At 42.1% G+C, this 17,027-nt stretch overlaps 1 protein-coding gene across 3 annotated transcripts in view; it reads left to right on the top strand.

Moving 5' to 3' along the window:
* The first annotated feature begins 201 nt into the window (after window positions 1-201).
* The window catches only part of mlxipl (MLX interacting protein like), a 28,139-nt gene continuing 11,313 nt past the window's right edge, over window positions 202-17,027 (top strand). Inside the window, exons 1-7 of one of the 3 annotated variants that reach the window (XM_030439108.1) lie at window positions 202-616; window positions 3,331-3,437; window positions 3,711-3,793; window positions 4,546-4,635; window positions 5,555-5,596; window positions 9,340-9,514; window positions 11,667-11,747. In XM_030439108.1, coding sequence (XP_030294968.1) covers window positions 267-616; window positions 3,331-3,437; window positions 3,711-3,793; window positions 4,546-4,635; window positions 5,555-5,596; window positions 9,340-9,514; window positions 11,667-11,747 — 928 coding nt within the window. In that variant the 5' untranslated portion in view covers window positions 202-266. The remainder of the gene's footprint in view (window positions 617-3,330; window positions 3,438-3,710; window positions 3,794-4,545; window positions 4,636-5,554; window positions 5,597-9,339; window positions 9,515-11,666; window positions 11,748-17,027) is intronic. The other 2 variants (XM_030439107.1, XM_030439109.1) reach the window with 2 other exon arrangements.

Here is a 17,027-nt window from a genome sequence, read left to right as displayed (position 1 = left end):
TTACCACCACAGGCAGTTGACATAATGATAGTAGCTGTTACTTCACACACACGCGCGCGCGCGCGCGCACACGGAGGGACAGTCATTTGGCTCAGCTGACAGATGAGAGGCCTCTCCGCTGTGAGTGAGCCACACTTGTTGGGAGGAAATATTGGACTGCCTGGAAACAACGGGGGAGGAGGAGGGGGGGGAGGGGGAGGAAGGGGAGTCAGTTAAGGAGAAAGTTCACCGTTGGACGGTCAGTCAACCCTGAGTGAAAGCGCACCATGGCGGGCGAAGGCAGAGTTTGTTCAGCCGGACGCAGCGAGCTCCACGACTCCTCGGACTCGGACTCGGAGGCGGAGGTGGAGCCCGCTCGGGCGGTCGGCGCCGGGCCGTCCTCCTCCGGCGCCTTCCCCGGCACACAGGTCATCCACAGCGGACACTTCATGGTGTCGTCGCCCCACAGCGACTCCGCGCCGCGCCGGAGGAGAAGCGGAGGCTCCCACAGATACGACTTCGACACGGTGAACAGGACGTGGTGCCAGACGTACCGGTACGGGCCGCTCAGCTCCGGGAGCCTGAGCATCGACCCCACTCTGACCCGCCTGTTCGACTGCATGTCCCTGGCCTACAGGTGGGTCATATGATCCAAACACCACCTCTCATCATTTTTGTACTGACTGACATGACTCCAGAGACAAGGTTTAATTTTCACTTCTGTTTCCCCGCACTTCTGCACACTCAGCTTTTTTTTTTCTCCTTAACCTGCAGGAGTGGATGTTTAAAGTTAGGAGCTCTCATGCACCATGATGAGTGGAGATCATATATCAGTTTTCAGATGAAATAGCCCCAAGGATTAATAAAAAAAAAAAAAAAGAAAGTATACATAAATTGAAAAAAAATGATCAAGCAGGCTATAACTGGTATCTCCCCCTCTGCAGTGATCTCCCTCTGTAGTGCAGAGATGTGTTCATGTATCTCTATACATGAAGAAGCTCCACAGAAAAATGTCTGTGTTTCAGCAGGTTTCTCTTCTCAAACCGATAGTCAGGGTGCTGGGTTGTAAAATGCTCGTTGGATGTGTTGGGAGAGGGGCTTCGCAGTCGGTTGTGAAACAGCTTTGGAAAATCTTGACTGGAGAGTGGACTTTGGTTCTAGTTGGCAGCGGTGGAGAGATTACAGTGTAACTGAGGGAAAGGAGAGAGGATCCTGAAATGATGCCTCTGATTGGTTTGTCCAAAAAAAAAAAGAAAGATGGAGTGTTACTGTGACTTCACACAGCATGCTTTGTTTTACACACATACATTGTATATTTGGAGATCCAACATTAGGATTTGTATTTTAGTTTTATTCCCTGTGTTTTTTGAAAGTGACTTTTCAGCTCCCCCTGTTTCTCCGAGTGACACATGGCCGTGAAAAGGAAGCACCTGTTGTTGCATGCAGGGATGTCTTTCTCTTCAAAAGCGTACTTGACACCGATCTGCCACAGTTATTATCATTATTGATCAATCTGCAAACGATTAATCTTTCAGTCTAAGGCTGCTTTTCCCTTTGGGATCCAAAACTGAAATTTAAAGGTGGGCAAGAGGCCATGACCTTTGTATTGTATTGAACAGTGTCATATTTTTAAAATGGTAACAGGATCCCACTTTCCGTCAAAGCAACGTTATGTAGAAATTTTTATTATGTGTGATTTGGTGGTCCCCATAAAGTCTGACTGCTGTCGTACATATGAATCTCAGAGTTTGTCAGCTGTAATGAAACGTTGCGTAGGCTACAGTCTACGAACGAACCTCGGCACGTCACAACAATGCTTTGGAAACTTAGTAGACGTGACTGCTCGTTGCATTTTTGTCGTGCGCCAGTCAAAGTTTGCACATAACTCAGAAAAGCAGCAGCCTGCCAAGCTAAGGCACCCCAAAACAAAGACATTGACACTAGGCTGTAAAATGCTATCGACTAAACCTCTGTACGGCTGATCAGAAAATATAAATGTATGTATGTGTATATATATATATATATATATATATATATATATATATATATATATATATATATATATATGTATATATATATATATATATATATATATATATATATATATATATATATATATATATATATGTGTATATATACATACATACATACATACATACATATATATATATATATATATATATATATATATATATATATATATATATATATATATATATACATACATTTATATTTTTTTTAACTTAGCATGCCAGCTAATGGTGCTCACTAATCCAACAGCAGTCCAAAAAGAACAGCGTAAAAAGGCAATTTGAATGATAATTGTATTGCTTTTTCACTTGAAACATCCATGGGCTAACTGTGGCTCACATCAGGCAGACCTGGTTTAGTCTGTAAAATGTCGGAAAACGGTGGAACATGCACGGCAAAATGTCAGCAAAAAAAAATAAAAAATCCACACATTTTGGAAGCTGGAACCAGCATAACGTTTGGCAGTTGAGTATCCAAATACTCAGCCATTCATTTTCTTTCAATGAATCCATTAAATAATCAACCGACGTCACAGCTCTACATAAGGAAATGTAACTTTAGTGCTGCTCTGGTTGTTTATAAGAGCTGCCATCAGCCCATTGGCCCTAAAAAAACATTTATCTTACGGGTGACTTTGTGCCGATTTTATATTCTTTTTATAGTGCGATGATAATAAACCCTGAGCCAGGAGTGGTAACCAGAACAACAGACCACAAACACTCTCATGAAGGGATTAACAATAAGGACATGAAGAATGTTCTTTTCTTTAAACTGTGTAGCAGATGGCCTGTGTCCGTGCGATCTGCTGCACAGTGTTTTACATTAACCAGCCCGGTGTTAATCAGTTCTTCTCCTAATAGATGTTTTTTTGGGTTTTTTTTTTTAGTAACGTGCTGTCTCTGCTGTTTTGGAGCGCGTGACACGGAGCGCCGTCGCTCCATTAAAAGCCTGTTGAAAATGCTTCCTAGCAACTCCCCGAGCACCTCACATTAGGGGGGCTCTTCTCAGCACTCAGCAGGCCGAGAGAAACTGGGGGAAAAGAGGGCTAACAGCCTGACAAGTGTGCTGGTGACGAAGCTGATTGGGGACCATTAGTCAAAATCAGGACAGGTTTCTAACAGGGGTGAGCCGGTGAGGCTGCTCATCATCATTTTTCCACTGTGTGCCTTCTCTAAAGAGGGTTCTACTCAATTCTAGTCTGTCCCTTTTCCATTTCAGCGTAGAAAAACAACAACATTTTCCATTAATAAGTGGCCTATTTTTATTTTAGAATTTTCCAAAACAGCCACAAAACCCTGATTGTGTGTTTTCTTTTTGCAGCAGTAAGATAGTCTCCCCTAAGTGGAAGTCTTTCAAGGGGCTGCGGCTGCTGTGGAGGGATAAGATCCGTCTGAACAATGCGATCTGGAGAGCTTGGTTCATTCAATGTGAGTCCACCGCTCTTCACCTCCTCCCCCTCTCTGCTGCCCACACACACTTCAACATCTTCCCAATAATAATGAACAAGGACGTCGCTGCCGAATGCAACAGAAATTGTCGGACAAGGAATCCAAAGAGAAGAACATCTCAGTGACTAGTTTTAACACGCACGGGGAGTACCGTTTTCACGAGCTGTATTCGTTGAGACGCCACTGTGATTTAAGTGTATGTTTTCTGCTCCAACGGCTGGAACAATGTGTTGATTTTGTTGCTGTGTTTAGATGTGGAGAAGAGGAAGAGCCCTGCATGTGGGTTCGTCACACCGCTGGAGGGTTCGGAGGCGGATTCACATCGAAAGCCGGAAGTGAGTGAAATCAAAGCTGGCGTCTTTTTCAACTACACAAGCGATCAATAAAAAACATTAGAGGAAATTTCACCCCCAAAAATGTTTTAAATGTATTCGCTGCTCACCCCCATGCTGGTGGTAAGTCAGTTTCGTAGTCCACAAAAACATGTCTGGAGCTTCACGACAAAACAGTTTTGCAGCATTCTACTTAACGAATTAAGTCGTTTTAAAATTTAAAAAGAAACAACCAGAAAAAGAGCATATAAATGGCTCTATGCAGCTCATCCAGAGCAATCCAAGTCGGTCGAGCTCTTGCTCTTGCACCTACAAGGTGAGGGCTAATGCAGTTAGCTTAGCAGCTAAAGTGAAAATTTGGGCTTTAAAAGGGTGTAAACATCATCTTTCCGAATCAATTTGTGATCTTGGGACCTCTGGAGACTCGTATAGACCAAATTAGCTTTAGGGAGCCAGTTTATGTTGTTTTCCCTTTCTTTCAGTAGTTTTTTTTGTCCCCACCACATCGGTTGTTTAGGAGGATGCTGCACAGTGTTTTGCCGTGAATCTCAGATATTTTTTGTGAACTGCGAATCTTTCTCTGACTTTCCATCACCATGAGGTTAAGTAAAAAATGACCAAGTTTTCATTTTTGGGTGAACTTATCCTTTAATATTTATATTGCTGAGCTTTGATGCACTGATGAGATTAGGCATTTGTATAATCTGCGTAGTACTGAACATAAAATGCCTGGTATTTCTGCCTCATGTCAACAGGCGATCGTGTTAGAGGGATGCTACTGGAAGCGAAGGATAGAGGTGGTGATCAAGGAGTATCACAAATGGAGGATTTACTATAAGAAGAGGGTGAGCACACCTCTTTTTAAATTTGTATTTTACAAAACACCAATTAATCTCTTGATGATTTTCAGCCAAACTAGCGACAAAGCTCTGTTGATTGGTCCACACTGACAAAATCTCAACGACCATTGGCCACAATGTTGTGACATTTTCAAGAGACGTTCATGGTCCCCAGAGGACGTATCTTACTGACTTTCCTGAGATCTCCTCGAGGGCCCAGAGCAGGTTGACATGTTTGATTCAGAGTGACAAACTTTTCACTTTTCCTAACCAAAATCATTTCACCTCTCTGATGGATAAGCACCAAATTCTCTACAGATGTCCATGGTTCCCAGATAACATATCCTAATGACTTCACCAATCCCCATACTCGTCTTCACACACCCAGGGGTGCCCTGACTTTTCCCTTGCAGGGCCAAAACTGAAACCTCAGGCTGGGTCACCAGCCAAAAGCAAACACCTATTATATGGTTAGGTGCAAAATGGTAATAGGATCCCAATTTCACAAATAGACAAGAAATCATATTATGGGGTACTAAAAAGCGTTTTTACCTCACAAAAACATCTGGCAGACAAAATCTAACCTTATGGTGGGCCAACTTGGAAAGCCCTGCTCTTCCACCTCCATGAGGTTCACATTTGTGGTCTTAAGTCAGCTGTCTCGACCAGTATCAGATGGATTGCTATGAAATTGATGCAGACATTTATCTTCCCTTCAAGGTGGCTTGTTATATTTTTGGTGATTTGAACCACCAAAGTCACGTCCAAGGTATGATTTAGTGCCAATGGTCCAATATTAGCAGGCACGGTTGCTAAACCTGGCTGGGGAGCATGATAAACATTACACCTGCTGCTAGCATGACTGTAGAGTCTTAGTCCATTTTCAAAATCAAACAACACACTTTTCTATTTTTGTCTTTTGCAGCTTCAGAAAAAGAAGGATGATATTCTATCAATGCTACAAGAGGTATGACAAAAGTCCTGCTTCAATATTATTCTATTGTCTCCACATAAGTTTTGGGATAACACTAATGTAGACCAATATTGACCTTTGAAGTTGGCCGATTGACTCAGGCTTCAGTGTGAGTGTCGGCGACCCTGCTTGTTTACGCTTGAATGCAGTTGGAGCTCGACGTATGAACATCAAAGTCCCCCCCAAGCGGCTATTTTTAGCACGTGGGTTTAGTCCCCTTGGTTAACTAGAATGGAAAACAGAGCACGAAGAAAAATAGAAAACAGAAACGTGCAAAACAACTTGCGTCACGGCCCGGCATTTGTAGGCAACTGACACATATGGATTGCCGACAGCGACAATACCTCGAACTTTTCATTGACAGGGAAATGGCTGCAGAATTTAATTTCATTTAATCAAATCTGACCCACTTCTGCTTTGTGAAAGTTGAGCAGCGGAGGGGCAGCGAGTACGACGGTGACGTCACGGTGGCAGAGTCGAACAAAAGGCGAGGATAAAGGCAAAGAGAGGGAGGGACCCTGGGGAAGCACCTCATTCATGATAGTATTCACATGAGATTGTGACATGTGCCCCTCGCGAGGCAGAGCAAACTGTGCCACCGTTTCATCCCACTATTCCCCCATTCACCTTTGACATATGTTTTTAATTCATAATTAGATTGGGGTCAAATAAATGGCCGTGAGCTGAGAGGAGAGTGAGGAAGGTAGCCCATGCCACCATGCACAAGCACAGACAAAGAGCGATGGGTAGGGGAACAATTGGAACGTTGAGAAATGTAGGAAAACACTGGAAAATCTGTCACTGCGGATATCTGTCTGTCTGTTTGTAGCCCGACCTGCCCATTTATTGTCCGGCCCTTCAAAGAGGCACATATCAGCGTGTAGTAGACAGGTAGGTCAAAGATCACTAAACCAGGTTTTTTAATCTTTGCGTAACCCAAGCCTTATCTCGACTTTCTCTGAAGAGATTAATCCAGTGCCAAGTAAAAAACACCACAGTAAAACCAAGAGGTTGTTTTTGTAACGTTAGTGCTTATGTCATATACTTTATAACCGCTTACAGTAAACAGAGCTTTATTCTTAAACAGAAAAGGCCATATCATTTTAACTTCATCCCCATAATCAAAACGCCATGGTCGGTCATCCTCTCTTGTCCTAACTGAAATATCTCAACAACCACCGAAAGAATTGGCATGAGATTTTGTGCAGACGTTCATGCATGATCCACTGACTTTAGTTCCACCTTGATGTTTGTGGTTCAGACTGAAATATCTTGACGACTATAAGATGGATTGCCATGAAATCTCCTTCAGATGTTCATTGTCCCCAGAGGATCATTTCATATGACTGAGGTAATCCACTGTCTGTTCCTCTACAGGGTTTAACATGAATGTGTTTGCCAGACCGTGCAAGTCGTTTAGAAATCTATCTGCCTGAAAGCCGTTTTTACTTTCCCTTATACAAATACTTTGACTTAAAAGTGGGTATCGAATAACATCAACAACTAAATTCAATTGTCCTTTTTAGTCATATCTGGTTTGCTTTAAGAGTTGTGGCAAACTGTGCAGTACAGTACATAGTTGGAGTGCGGGTAACATCCTCTAATGTACTCAACTAAACCAAACCACCCAACTTGTGAAATGTTCTTCAGCTCATTAAAATCTTGCTGCCATTTTTAAAAAATGTGGTCAGTGAGCATGTACTTGCAAAACTCATGACATTCCCTTTAACCTCTGCTGTACTCGTGTTTGGTTCTAAATAAGGAAATGTTAGCATGCTAACATGCTAAACTAAGCATGTTGACTATGTTAAATATTACCTGGAAACCATCAGCACGTTAGCAAAGTCATTGCTAGACTATTAGCATGCTGATGTTACCATTTTGCTCAAAACACCCAAGGGTCACTAGTACATCTGTAGAGTCTTGATGTGTGTCTGTCCTTATCCTTCATATTTCTCTCTAAATGAAACACAAAACACCAAAGCAGTCAGGTAGAAGACAGGTGTTATTGGTGAAGTCCAGCCACTTAATGTGGCATTCCATCTCAAGTCACAGATGACACAAATCATCTGACCCCTCAAGTGTTTACTAGCTGTTTTTGCTAGCTAATGTTGCTAACGCTAGCTAGCAAAGCTATCTAATGTTATGGTTGCTAGTGCTAGCCAGCTACTGTTAACATTGTCAATGCAAATCTGTTATAAATGTTGCTAACGCTAGTTAACATTGACATTGCTAACACTAGCTAGCTAACATTAGGGCAACACAGTAAGCTTAGTGCATACCGTAACTCAGAAGCAGAGATGAACAAAACAATCATTTAGGGTGCGACCAAACACGCACACAGGTGTTCACAGAAAAAGGGTGGGAAAGAGACAAAGACAGGAAGCAAACTGTTTATTCTGGCACATGGATGTTTCGGGCTTTCTTCAGTGTGTATTTTGGCAAAATCACGATAAAATACACAGGTGTGCTTATTAAAGGTTATCCAAAACTACACAACAGATATACCCCAAAAGAAGAAGCTGTATCATTTTGAAGGATATCTCACTACAAAAAAGCACCAAACTGTATCACAGAAACAACATGTCTGTATCACAGGAAACAATTGAAAGTTTCCGTAATGCAAGGATAAAATCTACAAATTAAAACAGGAAATTACCAAATAAGAAAACCCAAATAATGTAATGTACCACCTGGTTGCAGGAAACCCCTCAAAAGATGTAAAAAAACACCCATCGGAAGTGAGAACTTGTGAGGCGCTGATATGCATGTTCTTTCTTTTTCCTCTCTGCCGAGACATCAGCGGTTTTTGTTGGCAGGGGCCTCAGATTTGCCTGTTTGCCTGGCCGCACGTGAGTGTGACTGCCAGAATTAGGTCAGGGACAAAAGGCAGCAGCACTTATTGAAATGGTGAGACATCAAAATAAAGAAATGAACAAAGCAGGCATAATGATAAACCTGCAAGGGGCTAGTGTTTTTGAACAATGTGTCAAAACTGCTTTGGCACACACACACTCACACTAACACATACATGCATGAGCGCACGGCAATCTTACCTCATTTCTACTTGCACAGTTTCCCCCCTCAAAGAAAACAAATCGAGAGGTAAATGAATAAATTATCAGAGGGGATGTCGTTTGCTTGGACGTAATCAAAACAGTTTCCGGCTCAGTCAGGGCTTCCCTATAAATATGGCTTCAGACTTAGAAGTGGAGGGTAAAGACAAGGAGATCAGACTGGGGCAAAGCATCTCAAACCGAGGGAAGAGACCGGTCTGGAGCTTCATTTTCTGTGAGTTATATTTTATTGGATAAGAAGAGGGAAATAGGCACTTGGAGAAATGTTTTATTGCATGTTTCCGGTTGGCTGAAGGTGATCGTGGAGCAACTGAAACTGCTGTGTCTTTGTCATTTTGTTTTCGCTCATTTGGAAGTAAACTGTGTTTTTCTGAGCTTGCATTCTCATATTTTTGAGAGACACTGGGCCCACTATTTTTTTCATATTACCTAAAACCTACTGCTTAAGGAACATGTAATCATATAATCCTGGTCTTTGGATTTTTACATGCATTTCTCAGGTAGCCGTTCCCTTTTTGACACTTTCCACACCAAATGCCATCAATGCATCACTTTGCCTTTTCAGTCTTTTTTTTGTAGGGAGCCCTCTAATGGATAGATCAGATATTGACTAAGAATTTGCTTTGAGTTGTTTTTTAAACTCTGACAAATGTGCTCCAGGGTCAGATCTGCCAGGCTAAGCTGGAGAAATGGTCTAATCAGATGTACCAGGAGCCCGAGGCCGCGCCGGTGGAGGCCCACATGTTTGACCTGGACTGCCTTCTCTCCGACATCTCCGACACCCTGTTCACTATGACGCAAAAGCCATGTCCCTGGGCCGGTGACCATCAAGACAGTGAGTAGTCAGCACCCTGAATGTTCAGGGTGACTTTCAGCCATGACTTTGCAGCGATTTCAGATCAGTCTCAATAGCGGCATCCGATGATTGGAAGTGTTTTAAAAATAAAGTCGGATAGCTAGTGGCCCGAGAGCTGCACGACAAGATTACATCTAGCATTTGCGGGTATTTATCATGTGAATTCTGACGTGCACTTTCTTTTCTTTTCTTTTTTTTTTTTTTTTAATCAAATCTGTCAAAACTCAATCATCTAGCTTAATGCCATTTCTGCCATGAACATCAGCCCAGAGGACAGAATTAATGATAAAACAACTGTGTACAATTTAATATAGTGAGTGAGATATGACATACCAGATTCAGGAAATCTGCCATAGTCAATGTTTTAAAGGGCCCCGGAAGCCTATTTTCTAACTTAGTGTCTTACTATGTTTGAACAGAACTGTATGCTTGTATTTTGGGTTTTTGGCTGTGCCTGACTGGTTTGACGTCAACATGTACTCCATCTCACTTCAGTCAATTCTGATGAAACCACACCTATGCGATCATGTGGTTTCAACTGTTGAACTTAAATCGAAACATTTACTGATTATATGTATAGTAATTTAAACAAAAAACAACTTTATATTTGGTTGTTTAGTCTGGACTATTTAAAAGAAAGGATTGACTTTGTGGAAATTTGCATTTTTGCATAACTACTTTCTTACTTTCTTCCTCTTGAGTTAGATTAGAAGCTCTACATCCATTGCATGTTTTTTCGTTTTATACACCACGGCCGGTGTACACCTAGCTTAGCGTAGCATAACAATTGGGCCATCAGACAATGATAGATTTGAGAAAGTAGTTATTTTAAGCAAAATAATCATCTTTTTATCAACCAAACCATGTTCTTTGATGCCTAAACCTAACCAAGTATTTTTGGTGCTTTTATTTTGGTTTTAAGGTTAAAGGTGTTATTGATAACATTCAACCACTAGATGTGGCATTCGCTCTCCTTCAATCCATTCACGTCGCAACAGCGCTGTTGTCAAACCATCTGCCCCTTCAAGTGGTTGCCAATTTGTTTTTCACTCCCTAATGTTGCTAATGCTAGTTAGCTAACGTGAGGGCAATACAGTATGCTGGGCACATCCTGTAGAACTCAGACTCATGTTTTTTTGCACAAACTGGCAACCACCAAGAAACACAGATACCAACAGCGTTATGGCATTAGCTCAACAAACCTTTCGTGACACTTGAACCAACTGTCATAATTCTCACACCGACACAAACAAAACAATCTTTTTGGAAATGTTTACAACTACTAATTCACATTCAATTATGTTTTGAAGGAAAGATACTTTTAATCTGCATCTTTCTGCAAGCGCTGTATATGTATTATTTTTGAAAAATGATTTTCCTACATAGAAATGTTATCAATATGACATCTAACTAGATGCGCATTGATACACAGATTTCATCGTGATTGACTACAAAACTTTGAACTGAACAAAATGATTCCAATCAGCAGTTATTTGTACGTCTAAAAAACACGTAGTGTGTTAATGACTCTTTATGGTTTTACAGTGCTTTATGTGCAGGACTATTTCTTGGCCAGGTGCAGTGACCTCCTGAAAAACACGCAAAATTATAATTTTTGTACTTTTAAATTCAACAAATGGGGTATAATGTGTTAACTAGTGAGCTTTAGAGTTGCTGTAAGGTGGATTTATCAGACAAAGCAAGGCTGCCTGTCCTTTTTCAGACTAAGCTAATTAGCTGCTGGTGGTAGCCTTGTGTTGTATGAACAGATATCGGAGTGGTGATCATCTTCTCCTCAGCCAATAATTGCATTTTCCTAAACTGTTGAATTTCTTTATTTTGAGAGGGGAATAGTTTTTCAGGAGCTGTAATGTTTTGTCCCAACGCCACAGTTTTGTCACTTGGTGTGTGGTGGATGGGTCACATCGGTCAGCAAGCACACCCTACAAATAAGGAAATTCCTTATGCCGAAAGATAACCTTTTAAAAAATAAAACACACACACACACAATAAGACAGACACATTGACACTCACACACATTCCTCCCTCTCTCTCTCTCTCTCCCTCTCTCTCTCATTCTCTCTATGTCTCTCTCTCTTTCTCTCTGATATTACTGTCTCTTCCTCCCCAGCATACACAAGCAATGCTGATATAATCCAGCCAGGCCTGACTCCACTGCAGCCCAACCTGGATGATTTCATGGATATACCAGGTACCTCTCCACACGTCCCAATGTCTGTCTTTCTGACTGTCTGTCTGTTCATCTGACATGTGGATCAGTTTCCTACCCAGGTTTTGCTTCATCTGATTATCCATAAAACTGTTGATTTTTGTCCAGGATAGTTTATAATAATGCATGCTTGATTTTGTGTCCTCGGGCCACGTAAGAGGTATCAGAGTTTTAGAGTCATGTCAAATGTCAAAGTTTCAGCCTGACAGTGTGTAAGACGAGACACAATTCCAGGCGTTTGTCAAGATTAGCGTTTCCCCTCTCAGATACACTACAAAAAAAGGTATTGTGTTGTAGTATTAAGTCTGAATTTAAGAAAAATAAGTAATTTGGTTATTTTTACATGGCATTTCTGATCATTCTAGATGGCTGTTGCTTAAAAACGAATCTGCTCTCAAGTGACACTCCTTTGCTTATGTGCTGTGTCTGCAGTATATTATTTGGTTCTCAGAGGTGAAAGAGGGGTCAAAGCTAGGGTTGAACCAGGAGAATGGGGAAGTGGAAGAGGATGTATTTAACCACGACCCCTGGCTCTGGCACCGCTGGGAAAATAAAGGGATGGGCTGGGAGATGGTGGAACTTCCTTCTCCAAACACGAGCTCTTGATGACCTCTGTTCAAAGTCCTGAATATTTGAAGCTTGACAATGTCTGTCTGAAGCATTGGGTTTAACATGACAATCAATACTTTCAGAGTAACAAGTGAACAGTAGTAATCTGAAAGGGATGTGATGAACCCGCAGAGAATTACCGCCTAACTCCATGAGGCTTTTTTAGTGTCTTTCAGCCCACAATATTGCAGATTTTGGTTCGCTCTGACCGCTCTCAACAGTATTGTTTTCGGCCAAAGCAGGCAGCTTTTTTCAGCAAAAAGCACTAATAAACCAACGGTTCACTTTCCACTAAGCTATAAATGTCAGAAAAACAAAGTTATCAACTAGATATTGAACATAGTGAAACATTTAGCAGCTAATGAGCCAGGTATTACCTTCAGGACGTGGAGGTGGAAATCATAAACAGAGCTAAAAGGACAGTGAGTTTTGGACTTAAAGGTGCTGTAGGTAAGAATTTTTGTTTTAAACATTCAGAAATTGGGTATATTATCAACAGAATGACACGTGTTTGACATGTTGGGGATTTCTGTATTGTGCTTCAGGAATATCTACTGAAGTTGGCATGCTAACCAGCTAGCCTCTGGCCTGAAAACCTTTTTCTCTCAGCGGTCCAAACCTCCAGTGTAGTGGTGTAAACACCAACACTGCCCTGGTAGTCTGGCTAGCTGCAGGGCTAACTAAGCTTACTCACAAGTTAGCTAAAGTCAGCAGGTGCTCTGGTGATACGCTGCCCCTATTTGTTGGGACTATGAATTCAAGGTGGCCAATTGTTACGTGTTGCACCTTTAAATTCATCACATTTGCTGTATCTCAATTCAGGGTCTACATCAGGGGTACTCAAATACAAATCTCAAAGGGCCACAAAGATTTTTTTGAATGACTCAGAGGTCCATGTATTGAGGTCGGTCAGGCCACATGCAATAATACTGTAATATTCAAACCAAAATGTCCTTTTCATTCTAAACAACAAAATACGAACTAAAATAAAATGTAATTTCCATTTTAACATAAATTAAAATACGTAGTTGAATATTTCCTCTTTTGGTTTGCCTTCAAACATTGTGACCATCACTTCAGTCATGCATTATTTTATTTCATTGTGACATAGATGTGACAAGAATCCTGCTTGCAGCTTGATATGACGATTTCAGTGCATTTATTTGTGTTTTGCTTATCTCTGAATTTTGAGGAAATGTCTCTTCAAAATTCCTATGCTTCGTCTCATAAAGCCGTTTCAAATTGGAAATCTTCATCACAGCTTCTCCTGGCATATTGTAACGCCACTTGTGGACTGTGGCGCAATGGATCTTGGGTATTCTGTTGTTGTTGGTGTAATTATGGTTCGTGAATGTGTTTGTGAATAAGATGATATGTAAGATGGTTGTGGGTTATTTCACGTCATTTGTTCTGTGATTAAATGGTGTTTTAACAAGGATGATACAAATTTTGGCACCGTGAGTGAAAGGGTGTTTGCCGAGAGAAACTCCCCGTCCGTTACACTCGTTCCAACATTGAATATACATGAGGTCGCTAACGTTAGCTAAAATTTGTCAAACTGCGCAAGGTGGTAAGTAAGACGAAGGATTTAAACCCGCTGCACTGTCAGATACGCGGAGATTGTCCCGGTTGGAGGCAGAATAAATGCAACTTTGAAGATCCTATTTCTGCGAGTTGTCGATTATCACTGTTACTTGGAAACACGCCATATTCAATCTCTTACCACCAACAAAATGTGAATACGCGAAGTGCTCCGAAAACGAAAGTGAAAGTTAAAAGTTGCGCTCTGTCTGTGTATCGTTGGCATGGAGACAAGTCCCGGTATACACGTGCTGACCCAACCAAAACACATAGTGAAGGAATAATAGTTCGGGGGCCACAAACAGGAGGCCGGTGGGCTGGATGCGGCCCGGGGGCCGCCTATTGAGGACCGCTGGTCTACATCCTTCGAAGGACCCAGCCTTTAAGGTCTTCGAAGGCGAGTCCTTAGGAGAGTCCTTGTTAACCGTGTCAACCGTTGTTAAATGGGACAGTCTAGCCTTTGGAGCCTTTCCTGGTTAGGTCACTAGATGTTTTGCCCTTACACCCCGATTTCTGCCGCCCAGGCCTGTGAAAGTGACGATCTACGTCACGTGATGTTGCCATTTTCTCTCTTTCTTATTTCTTTTTTTGGCGCGCAAAGAATCTTGGGATATGTAAGGCCACGAAGGATAGTAGCCATGCATCCTGCAAAAACAGGGAAAAGAAGGCTGCATTTGTGGGCTGCATTTGGAGGAGCCTTCGGATTGGGACAGCCTTCGTGCAGCGTAGCGACGTAATTGGCCTTCAAATGCGGCCTCCGAAGGATGCAGACCATTAATTGAGACACAGCAATTGACAGCGAGACAACTGCTAATGGATGCTAATGCAGTTATTCACACTCATCAACTTAAAGGGGCCCTGAGTTTCTCATTAGAAGCACAAGAGTTCAGTGTGACTCACCAAAGTGCATTGTTCTTACCTTCCTCATCCAACAAATGCGTTGAGTGCACTTTCTTCCTCCTGCTTTCCCCTCCAAAGCTGGTTTGTATTTTAAATCCAGAATTCTTTCGATGCGTAAGAGCTAGCTTGCAGTCTGTTGGCACGTTGCAGCATATTTTGGTGCATTACTGCCACACATAGATAGAGGGATGTGTATTCTGTCACCTCTGTCCTCATGTAAACAGTACTCAGATAAAAATAGCTCCATTGCACTACTGGAGGTCACTGAACCTTTAAAGGTACAATATGTAAAAACTGGCCACTTCTAGAATATCCCACTCCAAACAAATAGAGGGCACCATGTCTCTGGAGTTACCGCTACGCTGCTAGCTGTAGCTGCCAATAGCTACTCAATCCAGTTAACCATGCAGCTAGTGGTCCAAACTGGGAGAGCAGTTTTTGTATTACGGGACAGAAAGGGCTGAGGCAAGCTGGTTAGCATGCTAACGTTAGTAATTATCTCTGACGCACAATACATGGACGTCTTTGACATAACGTCATGACTCTTATTTGCCCACAACTTCAAAACTGCAGTTCCTTGAATGACCACTTGACGGCCCCAAAACGAAGTCAGTGCTGTTCGGATCTCATGTTAAAATGCACAATTTTACAACAGAAATAAGCATGTCTACAGCCTGGTACAAACAATGGTTTTGGTCTCAATAGCTTATTTCCTTGCTCATGACAACTGTTCGGGGATGAAACTCACTATCAATATTTTACGGCTTAAAGTTATACATGATTATGGACATGGCTACTTTCAGTGACAGTTGTCAGCTACGCACACAAGACTTTATTCGGGCTGTTTCAGCTCCTCCCATTTTTGGATTAGCCAGGATTTAGGCGGAGTCAGGCAACGCCAAGATAGTGGCCAGACTGAGCTTCCATAATTTATAGGTGACATCATAGAGACTAGGTCTGTGTTTTATACAGTCTGTGTGCATCCTTCAGAGTGTGAGAGGCAGGAAATGTTATAACCTCAGGGCTGCTTGCCTCTTCAGAGCAAACAGCTAGCCTGCAGGGAGACACAGAGAGCTGGAGAGCTTCAGACAGGAGGGAGTTTAGGTCCTTGCTCAGGGGCACAACGGCTGTGGTTGTTTTGGCCTTTGTGTTACGTTCAGCCAAGCAATCCAGCAGCCCTGTGGCTACAAATCAGCCTTTGTAACCCAGAGACAAGCTGCTGCCCACTGCTGTAATGTGTGTGTGTGTGTGTGTGTGTGTGTGTGTGTGTGTGTGTGTGTGTGTGTTTGTGTGTAGCTGTTTGTTCTCACAGCACTGGCATGGTCTTTAGGGATCAGCTGTCTGCCTTTCTCTCGGTCACAAGGTCCAGAGAGCTAGCGAGTGTCTGTCAGAGCGACACGGCCATGAGTTTAATTTATATACAGTCCTCCACCGTGCTTCTCTAAAATGGAAATACACATGACTTTGTTTGTGGCGGGATGTTAATCCAGTAGTTTCTCCTTGCCGAGATGAAAACGCAAACATACCGGTATGTATTATCAGATTGTGCTGCACTAGTTGCTTTTGCTTGACAGAGCTTGTATCGCTTGTACTGACATCTGTTCCTCAACTGATTAAAACTTGGTTTGAATTTCGGTGAGGTCGGATGGGAAGAAGCTGTTGTAAGCCACTGATGGCAGCCCGCCACAGTCGGTGGCTCCAAAAATATGTGACCTGGCAGATGTGAAGCAAATACCTTTCAAGATCACGTCACACAGAGAGCTTCGCAACATTTTGGGTGATATTTCATACTTGCTGTTTTTGAATTTATGAAATGAAATGAACCCACGGCTTAAACGTCAATCTACAGACCGATGGTAAGGATTTCAAGGCTTACGTTACTTTAAAAGCTGAAGCTGTTGATTGGATTAAGTATGATACCGATACAAAGTATTAGTAGCTTTTGGATCAAATATTCAAGCATCCTTTTCGCAGTTCTGTATTTAAATCAGAACTCAGCTGTGCAAACACCATGTTTACCTTGAAGTTTTATGCAACTATGGACTCAAACTGTCATCACTGGTCACATGCTTCTGGAGGTGACCATGCACCTGTTTGCTGTCTGTTCCAAGTGCACAGACTGAAACGACAAAGAAAGCTTTAAGAGCTCTGCTCCCCTCAGCAGGAATAGCC

Source organism: Sparus aurata, chromosome 13, assembly GCF_900880675.1.
Source record: "Sparus aurata chromosome 13, fSpaAur1.1, whole genome shotgun sequence".
Lineage (NCBI taxonomy): Eukaryota > Metazoa > Chordata > Actinopteri > Spariformes > Sparidae > Sparus > Sparus aurata.
The sequence above is the reverse complement of the archived record's forward strand: the minus strand, read 5'-3'. Positions and strand labels throughout refer to the sequence as shown.